This window comes from Pseudophryne corroboree, chromosome 10 (genome assembly GCF_028390025.1).
Source record: "Pseudophryne corroboree isolate aPseCor3 chromosome 10, aPseCor3.hap2, whole genome shotgun sequence".
In the NCBI taxonomy this organism is placed as follows: domain Eukaryota; kingdom Metazoa; phylum Chordata; class Amphibia; order Anura; family Myobatrachidae; genus Pseudophryne; species Pseudophryne corroboree.
In genome coordinates, this window is record NC_086453.1 from 245,122,871 (window position 1) to 245,142,189 (window position 19,319).

General features: G+C 43.9%; 1 protein-coding gene across 6 annotated transcripts in view; it reads left to right on the forward strand.

The window, feature by feature from the left end:
* Positions 1–19,319, forward strand: part of TTC12 (tetratricopeptide repeat domain 12) — a 344,406-nt gene that overhangs the window by 219,308 nt on the left and 105,779 nt on the right. For all 6 annotated transcript variants that reach the window (XM_063943179.1, XM_063943178.1, XM_063943181.1 and 3 more), the window contains 3 exons: positions 2,834–2,926; positions 5,987–6,050; positions 14,434–14,574. In XM_063943179.1, coding sequence (XP_063799249.1) covers positions 2,834–2,926; positions 5,987–6,050; positions 14,434–14,574 — 298 coding nt within the window. The remainder of the gene's footprint in view (positions 1–2,833; positions 2,927–5,986; positions 6,051–14,433; positions 14,575–19,319) is intronic.

The window sequence follows — 19,319 nt, forward strand, 5'->3', positions numbered from 1 at the left end:
GTGACGCGTAACTTCTAACGACAGCAATATAAAAAATACATGATGACAAAGGTTACTGCAACAGAAACAATGAAAACATCACTTTATTCATGATTCAAACAGAATCATTTTTCATACTGATAAGTAAAGTCTCATGTGGTGGTATCTGAATATAGAACAGTCTGTTTTCTTTATGTCAGATCCTCTAGAAATGGTAATACATGACATTAGAGAGCAAATAAAGCACAAAAAGAAACAGTATTGTGTGAGTAGCAACATGATGTACAAGTTGATTATTGAGCGATATGAGAAAAACTTTTATAGAAATGAAAGTGGAGCAAACCCCATACAAATTATTACCCCTTTTCCACTGCCTTCAAAATCCTTGATTTTTGCAGGTGAACTTGCATAAACCCGGGATTTAGCTCAGTGGAAACGCAAACTACCTGGGATGAAGTCCTGGGTTCCTGACCCTGATCTTTACAAGGGTTGGTTCTGAGACCCAGGAATTTGCCTTATGGCCAAGGTCTATTACATTGAATTCATGGTCACACAGAAGACAGTATCCTGTATGTGCACTATGCAAACATTACTACTCAAAATTGAAATATATATATTACACTTAAATATCATATAAGAGGTTACACCTCCTGATACTCTGTAACACTTCACTGCTAACTTTCATTTGTGTGATGGCCTGTTTTTTTTTTTTTGGCTGAGCTGGTTTGGGGGTATCCTACGACCCAGACATGAACCCCTAGAATGTTAGGTGACCAAGACGATGGTGGACAGGCCATAAATTATGCTAACAAACCTCTTATATGATATTTAATTGTAATATCATACCTCCCAACTGTCCCGATTTTGTTGGGACAGTCCCATTTTTCACGGTCTGTCTCGCTGTCCCATCCGCGGGTCGCAGTGTCCCGCGGGTGTGGGGGCAGTTGGGAGATCCCCCCCTGTCACTCGCTGCTCTGAGCAGAGCAGGGGTGAATAGATGCTGTGCGCATGTGCACAGCATCTATTCCTGGCAGAGAGTGACAGGGGGCATGACCAGCAGCTCTCTGAGCACTGTCCATGCCCCTATAATGATGAAAACAGGGGCGTGGCTCGAGATCCCGGTACTTGCTGTGAGACCACGCCCCCTGTCTGAAAGGCCATGCCCCCTAATTTCAGGTGAAGGCGCGTGCTGATGTACCTCCTCGACCATCAGCAAAGTTGGGAGATATGGTAATATATATTTCAATTTTGATTAGTAATGTTTGCATAGTGCACCTGCGTCCTTTTTTTCTATGTGTAGTACTATAAATCTCAGCAAGGAGCTCATTACAAGCAGCTAGGGTGTGCAGTCTAGAACCCCTCCCCCTATAGGATCCAGTATGTACAAAGCCTGTTCAGTAGTTAACAAGACAGCAGCTGTTTTGTTTTCTAAAAATATCCTTTATTCAGATAATGATAATCTATTTGAACTGAAAATAATGTATTCTAATAGTTGACAATAATTGAGTAAGTGCTGCTTTAATAAATCTACTCTTGCAAAATGTCAGATTTGTAAACAAGCCAGTAGTGCTGGTACTAACATCGGAACATATTTATTGCGACTGCTTCCGGCCGTCATTAAGTCATTTATTTGAGTAGACATTCACTATATACAAGGTTTTTCTGATTGAAATGGTTACACTTAGAGGGCTTGAAATAGAGTGAATACTTAGCCAGTTAAGCTGGGTTCCCACTTGCCAAATCCTCTGGGAATCCAACTGTAGACAATATCCTAATGGACACTGATATAAAAACCCAACCTATACATACAGATCTGACCAATTCTGATGAAGATGTCCACTTTGCATCTGCTGAAACTACCTGCTGAAAGGATCGTGTCACCATGTCAATCTTTGGCAGATCGGCTGGTCTGAAAGGGGTGCATCAGGAGAAGAATTTGACAAACCAGTCATTGGAGTGTACACAGTTCTGTATTGGTTGGGTAATAGGTGATCTGGTGTACTGATTTTCCCGCAGATTTAAAAATCTTTTGACATGACCAGACAACCAGGATTGGATGAAAGCAGAGGTTATGCTACGGTACATAATTAAACTGGTAGGTTGGTAGTCAAATTGGATGAGAACTGATCAAGTGTGTACCCAGCTTTAGTGTAGTGTATATTTTGCATGGCTTCTCACTGTGCATACTTACAAAGTAAATGAATGCATATACACTATTGCTAACCTGTAGGCATTTAGAATGTAAGGGGTATATTTACTAAAGTGAGGGATTTTAGTGGATATCTTGCTCAGAGAAGCCAATCACTTTCCAGCTATTATCTTCTAGAAGGTGCTAGATAAATGATAAGTAGAATCTTGCTATGGGCAACATCTCCACTTCTAAAACCCCACACCTTTGTAAATATACCCCTAAGACCCTTTAAAACCAGAAACCCATTGTCAAATTTCTGCAAGTCCCTAAACTAGCATATACTGTACAGTATGCCTAACACACCATTAAATTTCAGTTATACGCACTCACCCATTCAGGTACAGAGTGGAACATCCAGACAAGGGCTAAGTTTGTGTAGAGTTTTTGAAATATACTCTGGAGCAGATTTAATTAGCTGCTGTTCTGAGCTACACAACTGAGTACCATCACTCTGCGTGGTAAGCCTCAGAATGTACATAGCTGTTCCTTTCACCTCCATCCACTTTACTGATAAACTGTACTTTGAGATTGTGAATGTGTATAGTCCTAATGACTATATTGTGTACAAGTCCAAAATATGAATATTTACAACTCTAAACAGAAACTTTTATCCATAAATGAAAAAAAAAAATGTTTGACTTTTTTTTCTACCTTTTCTTATAGGCTTTTAAAAAGCCTAGTAATATATGTGACATTAATGGATAGAAGAGCGGTTAAAGCCATGGATATATTGCACAGTCTGACACTGGAGCAGAGGTAACTTTACTTTGGCTTACGGTCATGCATTTATTAAAAAAGTTTTATTTTAAAATAGAATAATGTTTTGTGAAACCAAACATATTACAGTAAAGCTAATTTTTACCAGCCTTTAAAGTTATTTTACTAACACAGGTAACTTACTCGCCGTATTTAACTTCTGTGTTGGAAGACATTTTCTATAGTTTTCTCCAGAACATAATTATATCTACCAATACAGGTTGAGTATCCCAGATCCATATATTCCGAAATACGGAATATTCCGAAATACGGACTTTTTTGAGTGAGAGTGAGATAGTGAAACCTTTGTTTTTTGATGTCTCAATGTACACAAACTTTGTTTAATACACAAAGTTATTAAAAATATTGTATTAAATTACCTTCAGGCTGTGTGTATAAGGTGTATATGAAACATAAATGAATTGTGTGAATGTAGACACACTTTGTTTAATGCACAAAGTTATAAAAAATATTGGCTAAAATGACCTTCAGGCTGTGGGTATAAGGTGTATATGTAACATAAATGCATTCTGTGCTTAGATTTAGGTCCCATCACCATGATATCTCACTATGGTATGCAATTATTCCAAAATACGGAAAAATCCCATATCCAAAGTACCTCTGGTCCCAAGCATTTTGGATAAGGGAGACTCAACCTGTATTACTTTGCAGAATCTGTCCAATTTAAGCCACGCCCACATATATTCAAGCCACACCTATTTTTTGGTTGGGCCACAACCATTTATGATAGGGCCACACCCCCAGGGTGTCTTCAGAAAATTGTGACTATGGACAGTCATGTACATTTTAATGTCAAATTCCTTAATTAATTTGTAAGAAATAACTTTTCATTCACTGTGTGAATAGAAAGTTTGTGATTTTTCCATAGTAGTCACAATTATATGGCCCATATTGTTTACATCAATATGTAGTGCTACCGTATATTGCACTGATGACAGTCTGCGTTATTTGCTAAGAACTGTCCAATGTACAGATACCATTACTTCATGACTGCATGAGTATACTTTCTGGGATCACAATAAATGATTGGTATACTGATACCTGCTGAAGGTGACTGTATAGTGAATCATCATTTCTGGTTAAGAACTTGTTATCTTCAAATAACTTTTGCAGTTAATACCCAGATGTATATATGGAAGCATTCACATATCATCTGTTTAGTAAATAAACTAGACAACAAAATAGTAGCCTAGGGGCAGGAAGGAACCCTCCAAATCTTTTTGGTTGGCCCACATTCATATTCTTAATATACTCCATTGTATTAGATCAATATTATAATAACCTTTTTTTTGCCCATGAGCACATAGACCTAAAATAATTGTGGATCTGCTTATACAGTACATGAATAGCACTTAAATACATTTTGTGGTCCTGTCTATATTTTGACAGCACTGAAATACACTTTGTGGTCCTGTATATATGTGCACAGCACTGATATACAGTTTGTGGTCCTGTGTATATGTGGACAGCACTGAAATACACTTTGAAGTCCTGCATATATGTGCACAGCATTGAAATACACTTTGTGGTCCTGTATAAATGTGGACAGCACTGAAATAGACTTTGTGTTCCTGTATATACTTCGACAACACTGATATACACTTTGTGGTCCTGTATATATGTGTACTGCACTTTAATACATGTTGTGGTCCTGTATATATGTGGACAGCACTGAAATGCACTTTGTGGTCCTGTTAATACTCGATAACACTGACATATACTTTGTGGTCCTGTATATACATGGACTGTACTGAAATACAATTTGTGGTCCTATATATACACGTGGACAGCACTGAAATACACTTTGTGGTCCTGTATGTATGTAAACAGCACTGAAATACACTTTGTGGTCCTGTATATACTCGATAACACTGACATATACTTTACCATAGTACTGTGTATCTATGTGAACTGCACTGAAATACACTTTGTGGTCCCGTATATACATGGATTTTACTGAAATACACTTTGTGGTCCTGTATATACACGTGGACAGCACTGAAATGCACTTTGTGATCTTGTATGTATGTAGACAGCACTGAAATACACTTTGTGGTCCTGTATATACATGGACTGTACTAAAATACACTTTGTTGTCCTTTATGTATGTAGACAGCACTGAAATACACTTTGTGGTCCTGTATGTATGTAAACAGCACTGAAATACACTTTGTGGTCCTGTATATACTCGATAACACTGACATATACTTTACCATAGTACTGTATCTATGTGAACTGCACTGAAATACACTTTGTGGTCCCGTATATACATGGATTTTACTGAAATACACTTTGTGGTCCTGTATATACACGTGGACAGCACTGAAATGCACTTTGTGATCTTGTATGTATGTAGACAGCACTGAAATACACTTTGTGGTCCTGTATATACATGGACTGTACTAAAATACACTTTGTTGTCCTTTATGTATGTAGACAGCACTGAAATACACTTTGTGGTCCTTTATGTATGTAGACAGCACTGAAATACACTTTGTGGTCCTGTATATACTGTATGTGGACAGCACTGAAATACACTTTGTTGTCCTATATATACACGTGGACAGCACTGAAATGCACTTTGTGGTCCTGCATGTATGTAGGTGTACTGAAATACACTGTGTGGTTCTGTGTACACATGGACAATGCACTTTTATTCATTTGTATATCTTTCTACATTGTAGAAAACATTTTGGATGACAGTAATGTTTTTCATCCATCTAAAAACCATAAAGACCCCTCACAATGTACAGTATTTACAGTAGAAAGGAAGAAATAAAACATGTCTACATATTGTCAACCTTCATTTTTAACACGATTTACAGTTTATTTTGATGCTGCAATAGTGTTGGTTTCGAATAACATGACAGGTTCAAGTTAACATAACCTGATTCTTTCACCTGACCGATCAAATGTATGTGTTCACTTGTTTCAAATGACTACAGTATGTGTGTCAGTAGTACTTTAGGCCTGAGTCCAAATCCTCTTTATACAGTAACTTTATCTCAGTCTTCTTTCCTTATTTTTATTCAACTACAGGTTGAAACCTTATTTCAGGACTGACTTTTTATCAGAATCACTGCCCTTGTTTAATCGCTTATTGGTAAGGACAATGCTTTATACAGTATACAGCTATACTCCCTGTGAAATAAAAATTAGTAAATACATTATTTTAAATAGGCAGTATCACCTTAAAAACTTAAACCAAACACATGCTTGTCTATGGGGTCCTGCGTGAATAGTGAAGATTAGCTCCTGGCTGGTTAGCACAGAGGTGGTGCCTTTATGGAGAGATAGTCATAGAGAAACATATTCCATTTTAAATGTCTTTATTATTTGTTGATGGGAAGTATTTTGTTTCATTTAAATTCTAGGGCAATACTCGATATTCTCCCTGTTTGTCTTTGTGCAGAATTTAAGTGCTTTTGTGGCGAGGACATGTCTGTGCGGCAAAGAACTCCAATGAAAATGCACCCTTCATAGTCCCTTGTCTTCCATGCGGAACACTTAGTGCTAAATTCTGCGGCAAAGAATGCACAATTTAAACAAATATACTAATGCAGCAAATTCTCTACCTCTCACACATGACTTCATTAATTTGTATAATACAAAATTGAAATACACTGCTCAAAAAAATAAAGGGAACACTAAAATAACACATCCTAGATCTGAATGAATGAAGTATTCTTATTAAATACGTTGTTCTTTACATAGTTGAATGTGCTGACAACAAAATCACACAAATTATCAATGGAAAGCAAATTTATTAACCCATGGAGGTCTGGATTTGGAGTCACACTCAAAATTAAAGTGGAAAAACACACTACAGGCTGATCCAACTTTGATGTAATGTCCTTAAAACAAGTCAAAATGAGGCTCAGTAGTGTGTGTGGCCTCCACATGCCTGTATGACCTCCCTACAACGCCTGGGCATGCTGCTGATGAGGTGGCGGATGGTCTCCTGAGTGATCTCCTCCCAGACCTGGACTAAAGCATCCGCCAACTCCTGGACAGTCTGTGGATGGAGCGAGACATGATGTCCCAGATGTGCTCAATTGGATTCAGGTCTGGGGAATGGGCAGGCCAGTCCATAGCATCAATGCCTTCATCTTGCAGGAACTGCTGACACACTCCAGCCACATGAGGTCTAGCATTGTCTTAGAATTGGGAGGAAAACAAGGGCCAACCGCACCAGCACATGGTTTCACAAGGGGTCTGAGGATCTCATCTCGGTCCCTAATTGCAGTCAGGCTACCTCAGGCTAGCACATGGAGGGCTGTGCGGCCCCCCAAAGAAATGCCACCCCACACCATTACTGACCCACTGCCAAACCGGTCATGCTGGAGGATGTTGCAGGCAGCAGGACGTTCTCCTTGGCGTCCCCAGACTCTGTCACGTCTGTCATATGTGCTCAGTGAGAGCCTGCTTTCATCTGTGAAGAGCAAAGGGCGCCAGTGGCGAATTTGCCAATCTTGGTGTTCTCTGGCAAATGCCAAACGTCCTACACGGTGTTGGGCTGTAAGCACAACCCCCACCTGTGGACGTCGGGCCCTCATACCACCCTCATGGAGTCTGCTTCTGATCATTTGAGTAGACACATGCACATTTGTGGCTTGCTGGAGGTCATTTTGCATAGAGATGAGCGGGTTCGGTTCCTCGGAATCCGAACCCGCCCGAACTTCATGTTTTTTTACACGGGTCCGAGCGACTCGGATCTTCCCGCCTTGCTCGGTTAACCCGAGCGCGCCCGAACGTCATCATCACGCTGTCGGATTCTCGCAAGGCTCGGATTCTATCGCGAGACTCGGATTCTATATAAGGAGCGCGCGTCGCCGCCATTTTTCACACGTGCATTGAGATTCATAGGGAGAGGACGTGTCTGGCGTCCTCTCCGTTTATAGAGATTCGAGAAGAGAGTGAGACAGAGAGAGACACAGTAGTAATTTGGGGAGCATTAGGAGGAGTACTACTACTACTAGTACTTGCTGAAGTGATAGAGAGAGATAGTGTGACTGTATTATCTGACTTGTGGGGGAGACACTGACAGTGGGGAGCAGTTAGAGTCTGAGAGCAGGACTCAGGACTCAGGAGTACATATAACGTACAGTGCACACTTTTGCTGCCAGAGTGCCAGCCACACTGCCATTGTTTGTGACCACACTGACCACCAGTATAATATATATTGTGATTGTCTGCTTAGGACTCAGGAGTACTACTTGCAAGTTGCTGATAGTGTGACCAGTGACCTGACCACCAGTTTAATAAATCACCACCAGTTTATGAGTTTAATATATATTATATATATATATAATTGTATATAATATATATAATATTGTATACCACCTAGCACCTACCCGTGTTTTTTTTTTTTTCCTTTCTTCTTTATACATACTACTATAGTAGCTTACTGTAGCAGTCTGCGGTGCTGCTGAGCTGACAGTGTCCAGCAGGTCCGTCATCAGTCATTACATAATAAATATATAATATATACCTGTCCGGCTGCAGTACTAGTGATATTATATATACATATATATTGATTTCATCTCATTATCATCCAGTCTATATTATCAGCAGACACAGTACGTTAGTCCACGGCTGTAGCTACCTCTGTGTCGGCACTCGGCAGTCCATCCATAATTGTATACCACCTACCCGTGGTTGTTGTTTTTTTCTTTCTTCTTTATACATACTACTATAGTAGCTTACTGTAGCAGTCTGCGGTGCTGCTGAGCTGACAGTGTCCAGCAGGTCCGTCATCAGTCATTACATAATAAATATATAATATATACCTGTCCGGCTGCAGTACTAGTGATATTATATATACATATATATTGATTTCATCTCATTATCATCCAGTCTATATTAGCAGCAGACACAGTACGTTAGTCCACGGCTGTAGCTACCTTTGTGTCGGCACTCGGCAGTCCATCCATAATTGTATACCACCTACCCGTGGTTGTTGTTTTGTTCTTTCTTCTTTATACATACTACTATAGTAGCTTACTGTAGCAGTCTGCGGTGCTGCTGAGCTGACAGTGTCCAGCAGGTCCGTCATCAGTCATTACATAATAAATATATAATATATACCTGTCCGGCTGCAGTACTAGTGATATTATATATACATATATATTGATTTCATCTCATTATCATCCAGTCTATATTATCAGCAGACACAGTACGTTAGTCCACGGCTGTAGCTACCTCTGTGTCGGCACTCGGCAGTCCATCCATAATTGTATACCACCTACCCGTGGTTGTTGTTTTTTTCTTTCTTCTTTATACATACTACTATAGTAGCTTACTGTAGCAGTCTGCGGTGCTGCTGAGCTGACAGTGTCCAGCAGGTCCGTCATCAGTCATTACATAATAAATATATAATATATACCTGTCCGGCTGCAGTACTAGTGATATTATATATACATATATATTGATTTCATCTCATTATCATCCAGTCTATATTAGCAGCAGACACAGTACGTTAGTCCACGGCTGTAGCTACCTCTGTGTCGGCACTCGGCAGTCCATCCATAATTGTATACCACCTACCCGTGGTTGTTGTTTTTTTCTTTCTTCTTTATACATACTACTATAGTAGCTTACTGTAGCAGTCTGCGGTGCTGCTGAGCTGACAGTGTCCAGCAGGTCCGTCATCAGTCATTACATAATAAATATATAATATATACCTGTCCGGCTGCAGTACTAGTGATATTATATATACATATATATTGATTTCATCTCATTATCATCCAGTCTATATTATCAGCAGACACAGTACGTTAGTCCACGGCTGTAGCTACCTCTGTGTCGGCACTCGGCAGTCCATCCATAAGTATACTAATATCCATCCATCTCCATTGTTTACCTGAGGTGCCTTTTAGTTGTCCCTATTAAAATATGGAGAACAAAAATGTTGAGGTTCCAAAATTAGGGAAAGATCAAGATCCACTTCCACCTCGTGCTGAAGCTGCTGCCACTAGTCATGGCCGAGACGATGAAATGCCAGCAACGTCGTCTGCCAATGCCGATGCCCAATGTCATAGTACAGAGCATGTAAAATCCAAAACACCAAATATCAGTAAAAAAAGGACTCCAAAACCTAAAATAAAATTGTCGGAGGAGAAGCGTAAACTTGCCAATATGCCATTTACCACACGGAGTGGCAAGGAACGGCTGAGGCCCTGGCCTATGTTCATGGCTAGTGGTTCAGCTTCACATGAGGATGGAAGCACTCAGCCTCTCGCTAGAAAAATGAAAAGACTCAAGCTGGCAAAAGCACCGCAAAGAACTGTGCGTTCTTCGAAATCCCAAATCCACAAGGAGAGTCCAATTGTGTCGGTTGCGATACCTGACCTTCCCAACACTGGACGTGAAGAGCATGCACCTTCCACCATTTGCACGCCCCCTGCAAGTGCTGGAAGGAGCACCCGCAGTCCAGTTCCTGATAGTCAGATTGAAGATGTCAGTGTTGAAGTACACCAGGATGAGGAGGATATGGGTGTTGCTGGCGCTGGGGAGGAAATTGACCAGGAGGATTCTGATGGTGAGGTGGTTTGTTTAAGTCAGGCACCCGGGGAGACACCTGTTGTCCGTGGGAGGAATATGGCCATTGACATGCCTGGTGAAAATACCAAAAAAATCAGCTCTTCGGTGTGGAAGTATTTCAACAGAAATGCGGACAACAGGTGTCAAGCCGTGTGTTGCCTTTGTCAAGCTGTAATAAGTAGGGGTAAGGACGTTAACCACCTCGGAACATCCTCCCTTATACGTCACCTGCAGCGCATTCATAATAAGTCAGTGACAAGTTCAAAAACTTTGGGTGACAGCGGAAGCAGTCCACTGACCAGTAAATCCCTTCCTCTTGTAACCAAGCTCACGCAAACCACCCCACCAATTCCCTCAGTGTCAATTTCCTCCTTCCCCAGGAATGCCAATAGTCCTGCAGGCCATGTCACTGGCAATTCTGACGAGTCCTCTCCTGCCTGGGATTCCTCCGATGCATCCTTGAGTGTAATGCCTACTGCTGCTGGCGCTGCTGTTGTTGCTGCTGGGAGTCGATGGTCATCCCAGAGGGGAAGTCGTAAGCCCACTTGTACTACTTCCAGTAAGCAATTGACTGTCCAACAGTCCTTTGCGAGGAAGATGAAATATCACAGCAGTCATCCTGCTGCAAAGCGGATAACTGAGGCCTTGACAACTATGTTGGTGTTAGACGTGCGTCCGGTATCCGCCGTTAGTTCACAGGGAACTAGACAATTTATTGAGGCAGTGTGCCCCCGTTACCAAATACCATCTAGGTTCCACTTCTCTAGGCAGGCGATACCGAGAATGTACACGGACGTCAGAAAAAGACTCACCAGTGTCCTAAAAAATGCAGTTGTACCCAATGTCCACTTAACCACGGACATGTGGACAAGTGGAGCAGGGCAGGGTCAGGACTATATGACTGTGACAGCCCACTGGGTAGATGTATGGACTCCCGCCGCAAGAACAGCAGCGGCGTCACCAGTAGCAGCATCTCGCAAACGCCAACTCTTTCCTAGGCAGGCTACGCTTTGTATCACCGCTTTCCAGAATACGCACACAGCTGAAAACCTCTTACGGCAACTGAGGAAGATCATCGCGGAATGGCTTACCCCAATTGGACTCTCCTGTGGATTTGTGGCATCGGACAACGCCAGCAATATTGTGTGTGCATTAAATATGGGCAAATTCCAGCACGTCCCATGTTTTGCACATACCTTGAATTTGGTGGTGCAGAATTTTTTAAAAAACGACAGGGGCGTGCAAGAGATGCTGTCGGTGGCCAGAAGAATTGCGGGACACTTTCGGCGTACAGGCACCACGTACAGAAGACTGGAGCACCACCAAAAACAACTGAACCTGCCCTGCCATCATCTGAAGCAAGAAGTGGTAACGAGGTGGAATTCAACCCTCTATATGCTTCAGAGGTTGGAGGAGCAGCAAAAGGCCATTCAAGCCTATACAATTCAGCACGATATAGGAGGTGGAATGCATCTGTCTCAAGCGCAGTGGAGAATGATTTCAACGTTGTGCAAGGTTCTGATGCCCTTTGAACTTGCCACACGTGAAGTCAGTTCAGACACTGCCAGCCTGAGTCAGGTCATTCCCCTCATCAGGCTTTTGCAGAAGAAGCTGGAGACATTGAAGGAGGAGCTAACACAGAGCGATTCCGCTAGGCATGTGGGACTTGTGGATGGAGCCCTTAATTCGCTTAACAAGGATTCACGGGTGGTCAATCTGTTGAAATCAGAGCACTACATTTTGGCCACCATGCTCGATCCTAGATTTAAAGCCTACCTTGGATCTCTCTTTCCGGCAGACACAAGTCTGCTGGGGTTCAAAGACCTGCTGGTGAGAAAATTGTCAAGTCAAGCGGAACGCGACCTGTCAACATCTCCTCCTTCACATTCTCCCGCAACTGGGGGTGCGAGGAAAAGGCTCAGAATTCCGAGCCCACCCGCTGGCGGTGATGCAGGGCAGTCTGGAGCGACTGCTGATGCTGACATCTGGTCCGGACTGAAGGACCTGACAACGATTACGGACATGTCGTCTACTGTCACTGCATATGATTCTCTCACCATTGAAAGAATGGTGGAGGATTATATGAGTGACCGCATCCAAGTAGGCACGTCACACAGTCCGTACTTATACTGGCAGGAAAAAGAGGCAATTTGGAGGCCCTTGCACAAACTGGCTTTATTCTACCTAAGTTGCCCTCCCACAAGTGTGTACTCCGAAAGAGTGTTTAGTGCCGCCGCTCACCTTGTCAGCAATCGGCGTACGAGGTTACATCCAGAAAATGTGGAGAAGATGATGTTCATTAAAATGAATTATAATCAATTCCTCCGTGGAGACATTGACCAGCAGCAATTGCCTCCACAAAGTACACAGGGAGCTGAGATGGTGGATTCCAGTGGGGACGAATTGATAATTGCGCCTCTTTTTTTCTTTGCGTCATGTGCTGTTTGGGGAGGTTTTTTGGAAGGGACATCCTGCGTGACACTGCAGTGCCACTCCTAGATGGGCCAGGTGTTTGTGTCGGCCACTAGGGTCGCTTAGCTTACTCACACAGCTACCTCATTGCGCCTCTTTTTTTCTTCTTTGCGTCATGTGCTGTTTGGGGAGTGTTTTTTGGAAGGGCCATCCTGCGTGACATTGCAGTGCCACTCCTAGATGGGCCCGGTGTTTGTGTCGGCCACTAGGGTCGCTTATCTTACTCACACAGCTACCTCATTGCGCCTCTTTTTTTCTTTGCGTCATGTGCTGTTTGGGGAGTGTTTTTTGGAAGGGCCATCCTGCGTGACATTGCAGTGCCACTCCTAGATGGGCCCGGTGTTTGTGTCGGCCACTAGGGTCGCTTATCTTACTCACACAGCTACCTCATTGCGCCTCTTTTTTTCTTTGCGTCATGTGCTGTTTGGGGAGTGTTTTTTGGAAGGGACATCCTGCGTGACACTGCAGTGCCACTCCTAGATGGGCCAGGTGTTTGTGTCGGCCACTAGGGTCGCTTAGCTTAGTCATCCAGCGACCTCGGTGCAAATTTTAGGACTAAAAATAATATTGTGAGGTGTGAGGTATTCAGAATAGACTGAAAATGAGTGGAAATTATGGTTTTTGAGGTTAATAATACTTTGGGATCAAAATGACCCCCAAATTCTATGATTTAAGCTGTTTTTTAGTGTTTTTTGAAAAAAACACCCGAATCCAAAACACACCCGAATCCGACAAAAAAAATTCGGTGAGGTTTTGCCAAAACGCGGTCGAACCCAAAACACGGCCGCGGAACCGAACCCAAAACCAAAACACAAAACCCGAAAAATTTTAAGTGCACATCTCTAATTTTGCAGGACTCTGGCAGTGCTCCTCCTGTTCCTCCTTGCACAAAGGTGGAGGTAGCGGTCCTGCTGCTGGGTTGTTGCCCTCCTACGGCCTCCTCCACGTCTCCTGATGTACTGGCCTGTCTCCTGGTAGCGCCTCCATGCTCTGGACACTATGCTGACAGACACAGCAAACCTTCTTGCCACAGCTCGCATTGATGTGCCATCCTGGATGAGCTGTACTACCTGAGCCACTTGTGTGGGTTGTAGACTCCATCTCATGCTACCACTAGAGTGAAAGCACCGCCAGCTTTCAAAAGTGACCAAAACATCAGCCAGAAAGCATAGGAGCTGAGAAGTGATCTGTGGTCACCACCTGCAGAACAACTCCTTTATTGGGGGTGTCTTGCTAATTGCCGATAATTTCCACCTGTTGTCTATTCCATTTGCACAACAGCATGTCAAATTGATTGTCAATCAGTGTTGCTTCCTAAGTGGACAGTTTGATTTCACAGAAGTGTGATTGACTTGGAGTTACATTGTGTTGTTTAAGTGTTCCCTTTATTTTTTTGAGCAGTGTATATTGATGCACACCTCAAACTACTGTATGCTGCTTATTGTCTAACTATTCTCTCTTTCTTGTTATAGACAAAGTCGAGCATGTCACTGGTCAATATGGCAGTGTTTCCATTGTGCATCGCTGTGATAGGACATCTCACAGAAGATAGAATTATCAGGAGTACGATGGCTGGTTCACTTGAGTTCTGGAACTCCTGTTTGCTGGCAGTGGTAAGCGAACTATAGTTAAGAACATTTATATTTATTAACAAGTAAGGGATTGCAGTTTTCTTATTAAGGCGGGTATTTATTAAAGCATGGAGACAGATAAATTGGAGAGAAATAAAGTTCTAACCAATCAGTTCTCATTTTACATGCTCTGTTTGAAAAATGACAGTTAAGAGTAGCTTGGTTAGTGCTTTATCGCCATGCTTTGATAAATATACCACCTTAAATCTTCGGTAGATGTTTATATGACTGATCCTTTGCAAAGTCATTCCTACACTTCTTCCATAGTTTAATGAGATTCTTTAGTAAATTAATTATTTTGTGATAATTTTATTCTGGTTTGAGTCATGAGCCCATCAAGGACTGTAACGGAATGAAAAAGACCAGACCAGTTGCTCTGTGCAAAATATCAACATATAAAATATATAGATTATATTATGTATCAACCTGAGGTTTGCAATTCTGATTGTAAAACCGCTTAAAAAAAAAGTTTTTTTGTTTTTTTTAAAATGTGATTTTGATAAATGAGATTGCATGTTGTAGTTGACTAATCACAAGAGAGAAAAAGAGAATTAAGTTAAGCATTTGTCTGGGTCACAACATTGATTTTTTTTAAAGATGGGGTAATAATAATTTATTACGGAGACAAAGACTAATGCAATAATAAGATTTTACTTACCGGTAAATCTATTTCTCGTAGTCCGTAGTGGATGCTGGGGACTCCGTAAGGACCATGGGGAATAGCGGGCTCTGCAGGAGACTGGGCACTCTAAAGAAAGATTTAGTACTATCTGGTGTGCACTGGCTCCTCCCTCTATGCCCCTCCTCCAGACCTCAGTTAAGGAAACTGTGCCCGGAAGAGCAGACATTATAAGGAAAGGATTTTGGAATCTCGGGTAAGACTCATACCAGCCACACCAATCACACCGTATAACTTGTGATACACTTATCCAGTCAACAGTATGAACAACAACAGGGCATCAACAATGGATGCCAACATAACATAACCCATTATTAAGCAATAACTATGTACACGTATTGCAGAAAGTCCGCACTTAAAATCTTATTTTCTCTGACGTCCTAGTGGATGCTGGGGACTCCGTAAGGACCATGGGGATTATACCAAAGCTCCCAAACGGGCGGGAGAGTGCGGATGACTCTGCAGCACCGAATGGGCAAACTCAAGGTCCTCCTCAGCCAGGGTATCAAACTTGTAGAATTTTGCAAATGTGTTTGAACCCGACCAAGTAGCAGCTCTGCAAAGATGTAATGCCGAGACCCCTCGGGCAGCCGCCCAAGAAGAGCCCACCTTCCTTGTGGAATGGGCTTTCACTGATTTTGGATGCGGCAATCCAGCCGCAGAATGCGCCTGCTGAATCGTGTTACAGATCCAGCGGGCAACGGTTTGCTTTGAAGCAGGAGCACCCAACTTGTTGAGGGCATGTAGGATAAACAGCGAGTCAGTTTTCCTGACTCCAGCCGTTCGGGCTACATAAATCTTCAAAGCCCTGACTACATCTAGTAACCTGGAATCCTCCAAGTCACGAGTAGCCGCAGGCACTACAATAGGTTGGTTCAAATGAAAAGATGACACCACCTTTGGCAGAAATTGGGGACGAGTCCGCAATTCTGCCCTGTCCATATGGAAAACCAGATAGGGGCTTTTACATGACAAAGCCGCCAATTCTGACACATGCCTAGCCGAAGCTAAGGCCAATAGCATGACCACCTTCCACGTGAGATACTTTAGCTCCACGGTCTTAAGTGGTTCAAACCAGTGGGATTTTAGGAAACCCAACACCACGTTGAGATCCCAAGGTGCCACTGGTGGCACAAAAGGGGTCTGAATATGCAGCACTCGCTTAACAAAGGTCTGAACTTCAGGAAGAGACGCTAGTTCCTTTTGAAAGAAAATGGATAGGGCCGAAATCCGGACCTTTATGGATCCCAACTTCAAGCCCATAGTCACTCCAGACTGTAGGAAGTGCAAGAACCGGCCCAGCTGGAATTCCTCTGTAGGGGCCTTCCTGGCCTCACACCAAGCAACATATTTTCGCCATATGCGGTGATAATGCTTTGCTGTCACGTCCTTCCTAGCCTTTATCAGCATAGGAATAACTTCCTCCGGAATGCCTTTTTCCGCTAGGATCCGGCGTTCAACCGCCATGCCGTCAAACGCAGCCGCGGTAAGTCTTGGAACAGGCAGGGCCCCTGTTGCAACAGGTCCTGTCTGAGAGGCAGAGGCCATGGGTCCTCTGTGAGCATTTCTTGCAATTCCGGGTACCAAGGCCTTCTTGGCCAATCCGGAACAATGAGTATTGTTCTCACTCCTCTTCTTCTTACGATTCTCAGTACCTTGGGTATGAGAGGAAGAGGAGGGAACACATAGACCGACTGGAACACCCACGGTGTTACCAGGGCGTCCACAGCTATCGCCTGAGGGTCTCTTGACCTGGCGCAATACCGTTGCAGCTTTTTGTTGAGACGGGACGCCATCATGTCTACCTGTGGCAGTTCCCATCGATTTGTAATCTGAATGAAGACTTCGTGATGAAGTCCCCACTCTCCCGGGTGAAGGTCGTGCCAGCTGAGGAAGTCTGCTTCCCAGTTGTCCACCCCCGGGATGAACACTGCTGACAGTGCTTGTACGTGATTCTCCGCCCACCAAAGAATCCTGGTGGCCTAAGCCATCGCGACTCTGCTTCTTGTGCCGCCCTGGCGGTTTACATGAGCCACCGCGGTGATGTTGTCTGACTGAATCAGCACCGGTTGGTTGCGAAGCAGGGGCTCCGCTTGACTCAGGGCGTTGAATATGGCCCTTAGTTCCAGGATATTTATGTGCAGACAAGTTTCCTGACTTGACCACAACCCTTGGAAGTTTCTTCCCTGAGTGACTGCCCCCCACCCTCGGAGGCTCGCATCCGTGGTCACCAGGACCCAGTCCTGTATGCCGAATCTGCGGCCCTCGAGAAGGTGAGCACTCTGTAGCCACCACAGAAGAGACACCCTGGCCCTGGGGGACAGGGTGATCAGCCGATGCATCTGAAGATGCGATCCGGACCATTTGTCCAACAGATCCCATTGAACGACCCTCGCATGGAACCTGCCGAAGGGAATGGCTTCGTACGAAGCCACCATCTTTCCCAGGACTCGCGTGCAGTGATGCACCGTCACCTGTTTCGGTTTTAAGAGGTCTCTGACTAGAGTCACAAGCTCTTGAGCCTTCTCCGTCGGGAGAAACACCTTCTTCTGGTCTGTGTCCAGAATCATGCCCAGAAAGGGCAGACGCGTCGTAGGTATCAGCTGCGACTTTGGGATATTCAGAATCCAGCCATACTGTTGCCACACTTCCTGTGAGTGCGCTACGCTGATCTGCAAGTGCTCCCTCGACCTCGCCTTTATGAGGAGATCGTCCAAGTATGGGATAACTGTGACTCCTTGCTTTCTCAGGATCACCATCATTTCTGCCATTACCTTGGTAAATATTCTCGGTGCCGTGGAGAGCCCAAACGGCAACGTCTGGAATTGGTAATGACAGTCCTGTACCACAAATCTGAGGTACTCCTGATGAGGCGGATAAATGGGGACATGCAAGTAAGCATCCTTGATGTCCAGAGACACCATAAAATCCCCTTCTTCCAGGCTTGCAATGACCGCTCTGAGCGATTCCATTTTCAACTTGAATCTTTTCAGATAAATGTTCAGGGACTTCAAATTTAATATAGGTCTGACCGAACCGTCCGGTTTCGGTACCACAAACATTGTGGAATAGGTTCCCTTCCCCTGTTGAGGAAGGGGAACCTTTACCACCACCTGCTGGAGAAATAGCTTGTGAATTACCGCTACCACTACTTCCCTTTCTATGGGGGAAGCTGGCAGGGCCGATTTTAGGTAACGTTGAGGGGGCATCACCTCGAATTCCAGCTTGTATCCTTGAGACACAATCTGTATAGCCCAGGGATCCACCTGTGAGCGAACCCACTGGTGGCTGAAATGTCGGAGATGCACCCCCACCGCTCCTGGCTCCACCCGTGGAGCCCCAGCGTCATGCGGTGGATTTAGTGGAAGCCGGGGAGGACTTCTGTTCCTGGGAACTAGCTGTAAGGTGCAGCTTTTTTCCTCTGCCCCTGCCTCTAGCAAGAAAGGAAGCACCTCTGACCTTCTTGCTTCGTTGTGCGCGAAAGGACTGCATTTGGTAATACGGTGCTTTCTTCGGTTGTGTGGGAATATATGGCAAAAAGTTTGACTTCCCAGCAGTAGCTGTGGAAACCAGGTCCGAGAGACCGTCCCCAAACAATTCCTCACCCTTGTAAGGTAACACCTCCGTGTGTTTTTTGGAGTCGGCATCACCTGTCCACTGCTGAGTCCACAGGACCCTCCTGGCAGAAATTGACATTGCATTAATTCTAGAGCCCAGTAAGCAAATGTCCCTCTGGGCATCCCTCATATATAGGACAGTGTCTTTTATATGCCCCAGGGTCAGCATAATGGTATCCCTGTCTAAGGTATCCATTTCCTCAGACAGATTATCTGTCCACGCTGCTACAGCACTACACATCCACGCCGACGCAATTGCCGGCCTCAGTAGAGTCCCTGAATGTGTATAGACAGATTTCAGGATACTTTCCTGCTTTCTATCTGCAGGATCCTTTAGGGTGGCCGTATCCTGCGACGGCAGGGCCACCTTCTTAGATAAGCGTGTCAGAGCTTTATTTACCCTAGGGGAGGATTCCCAGCACACCCTGTCC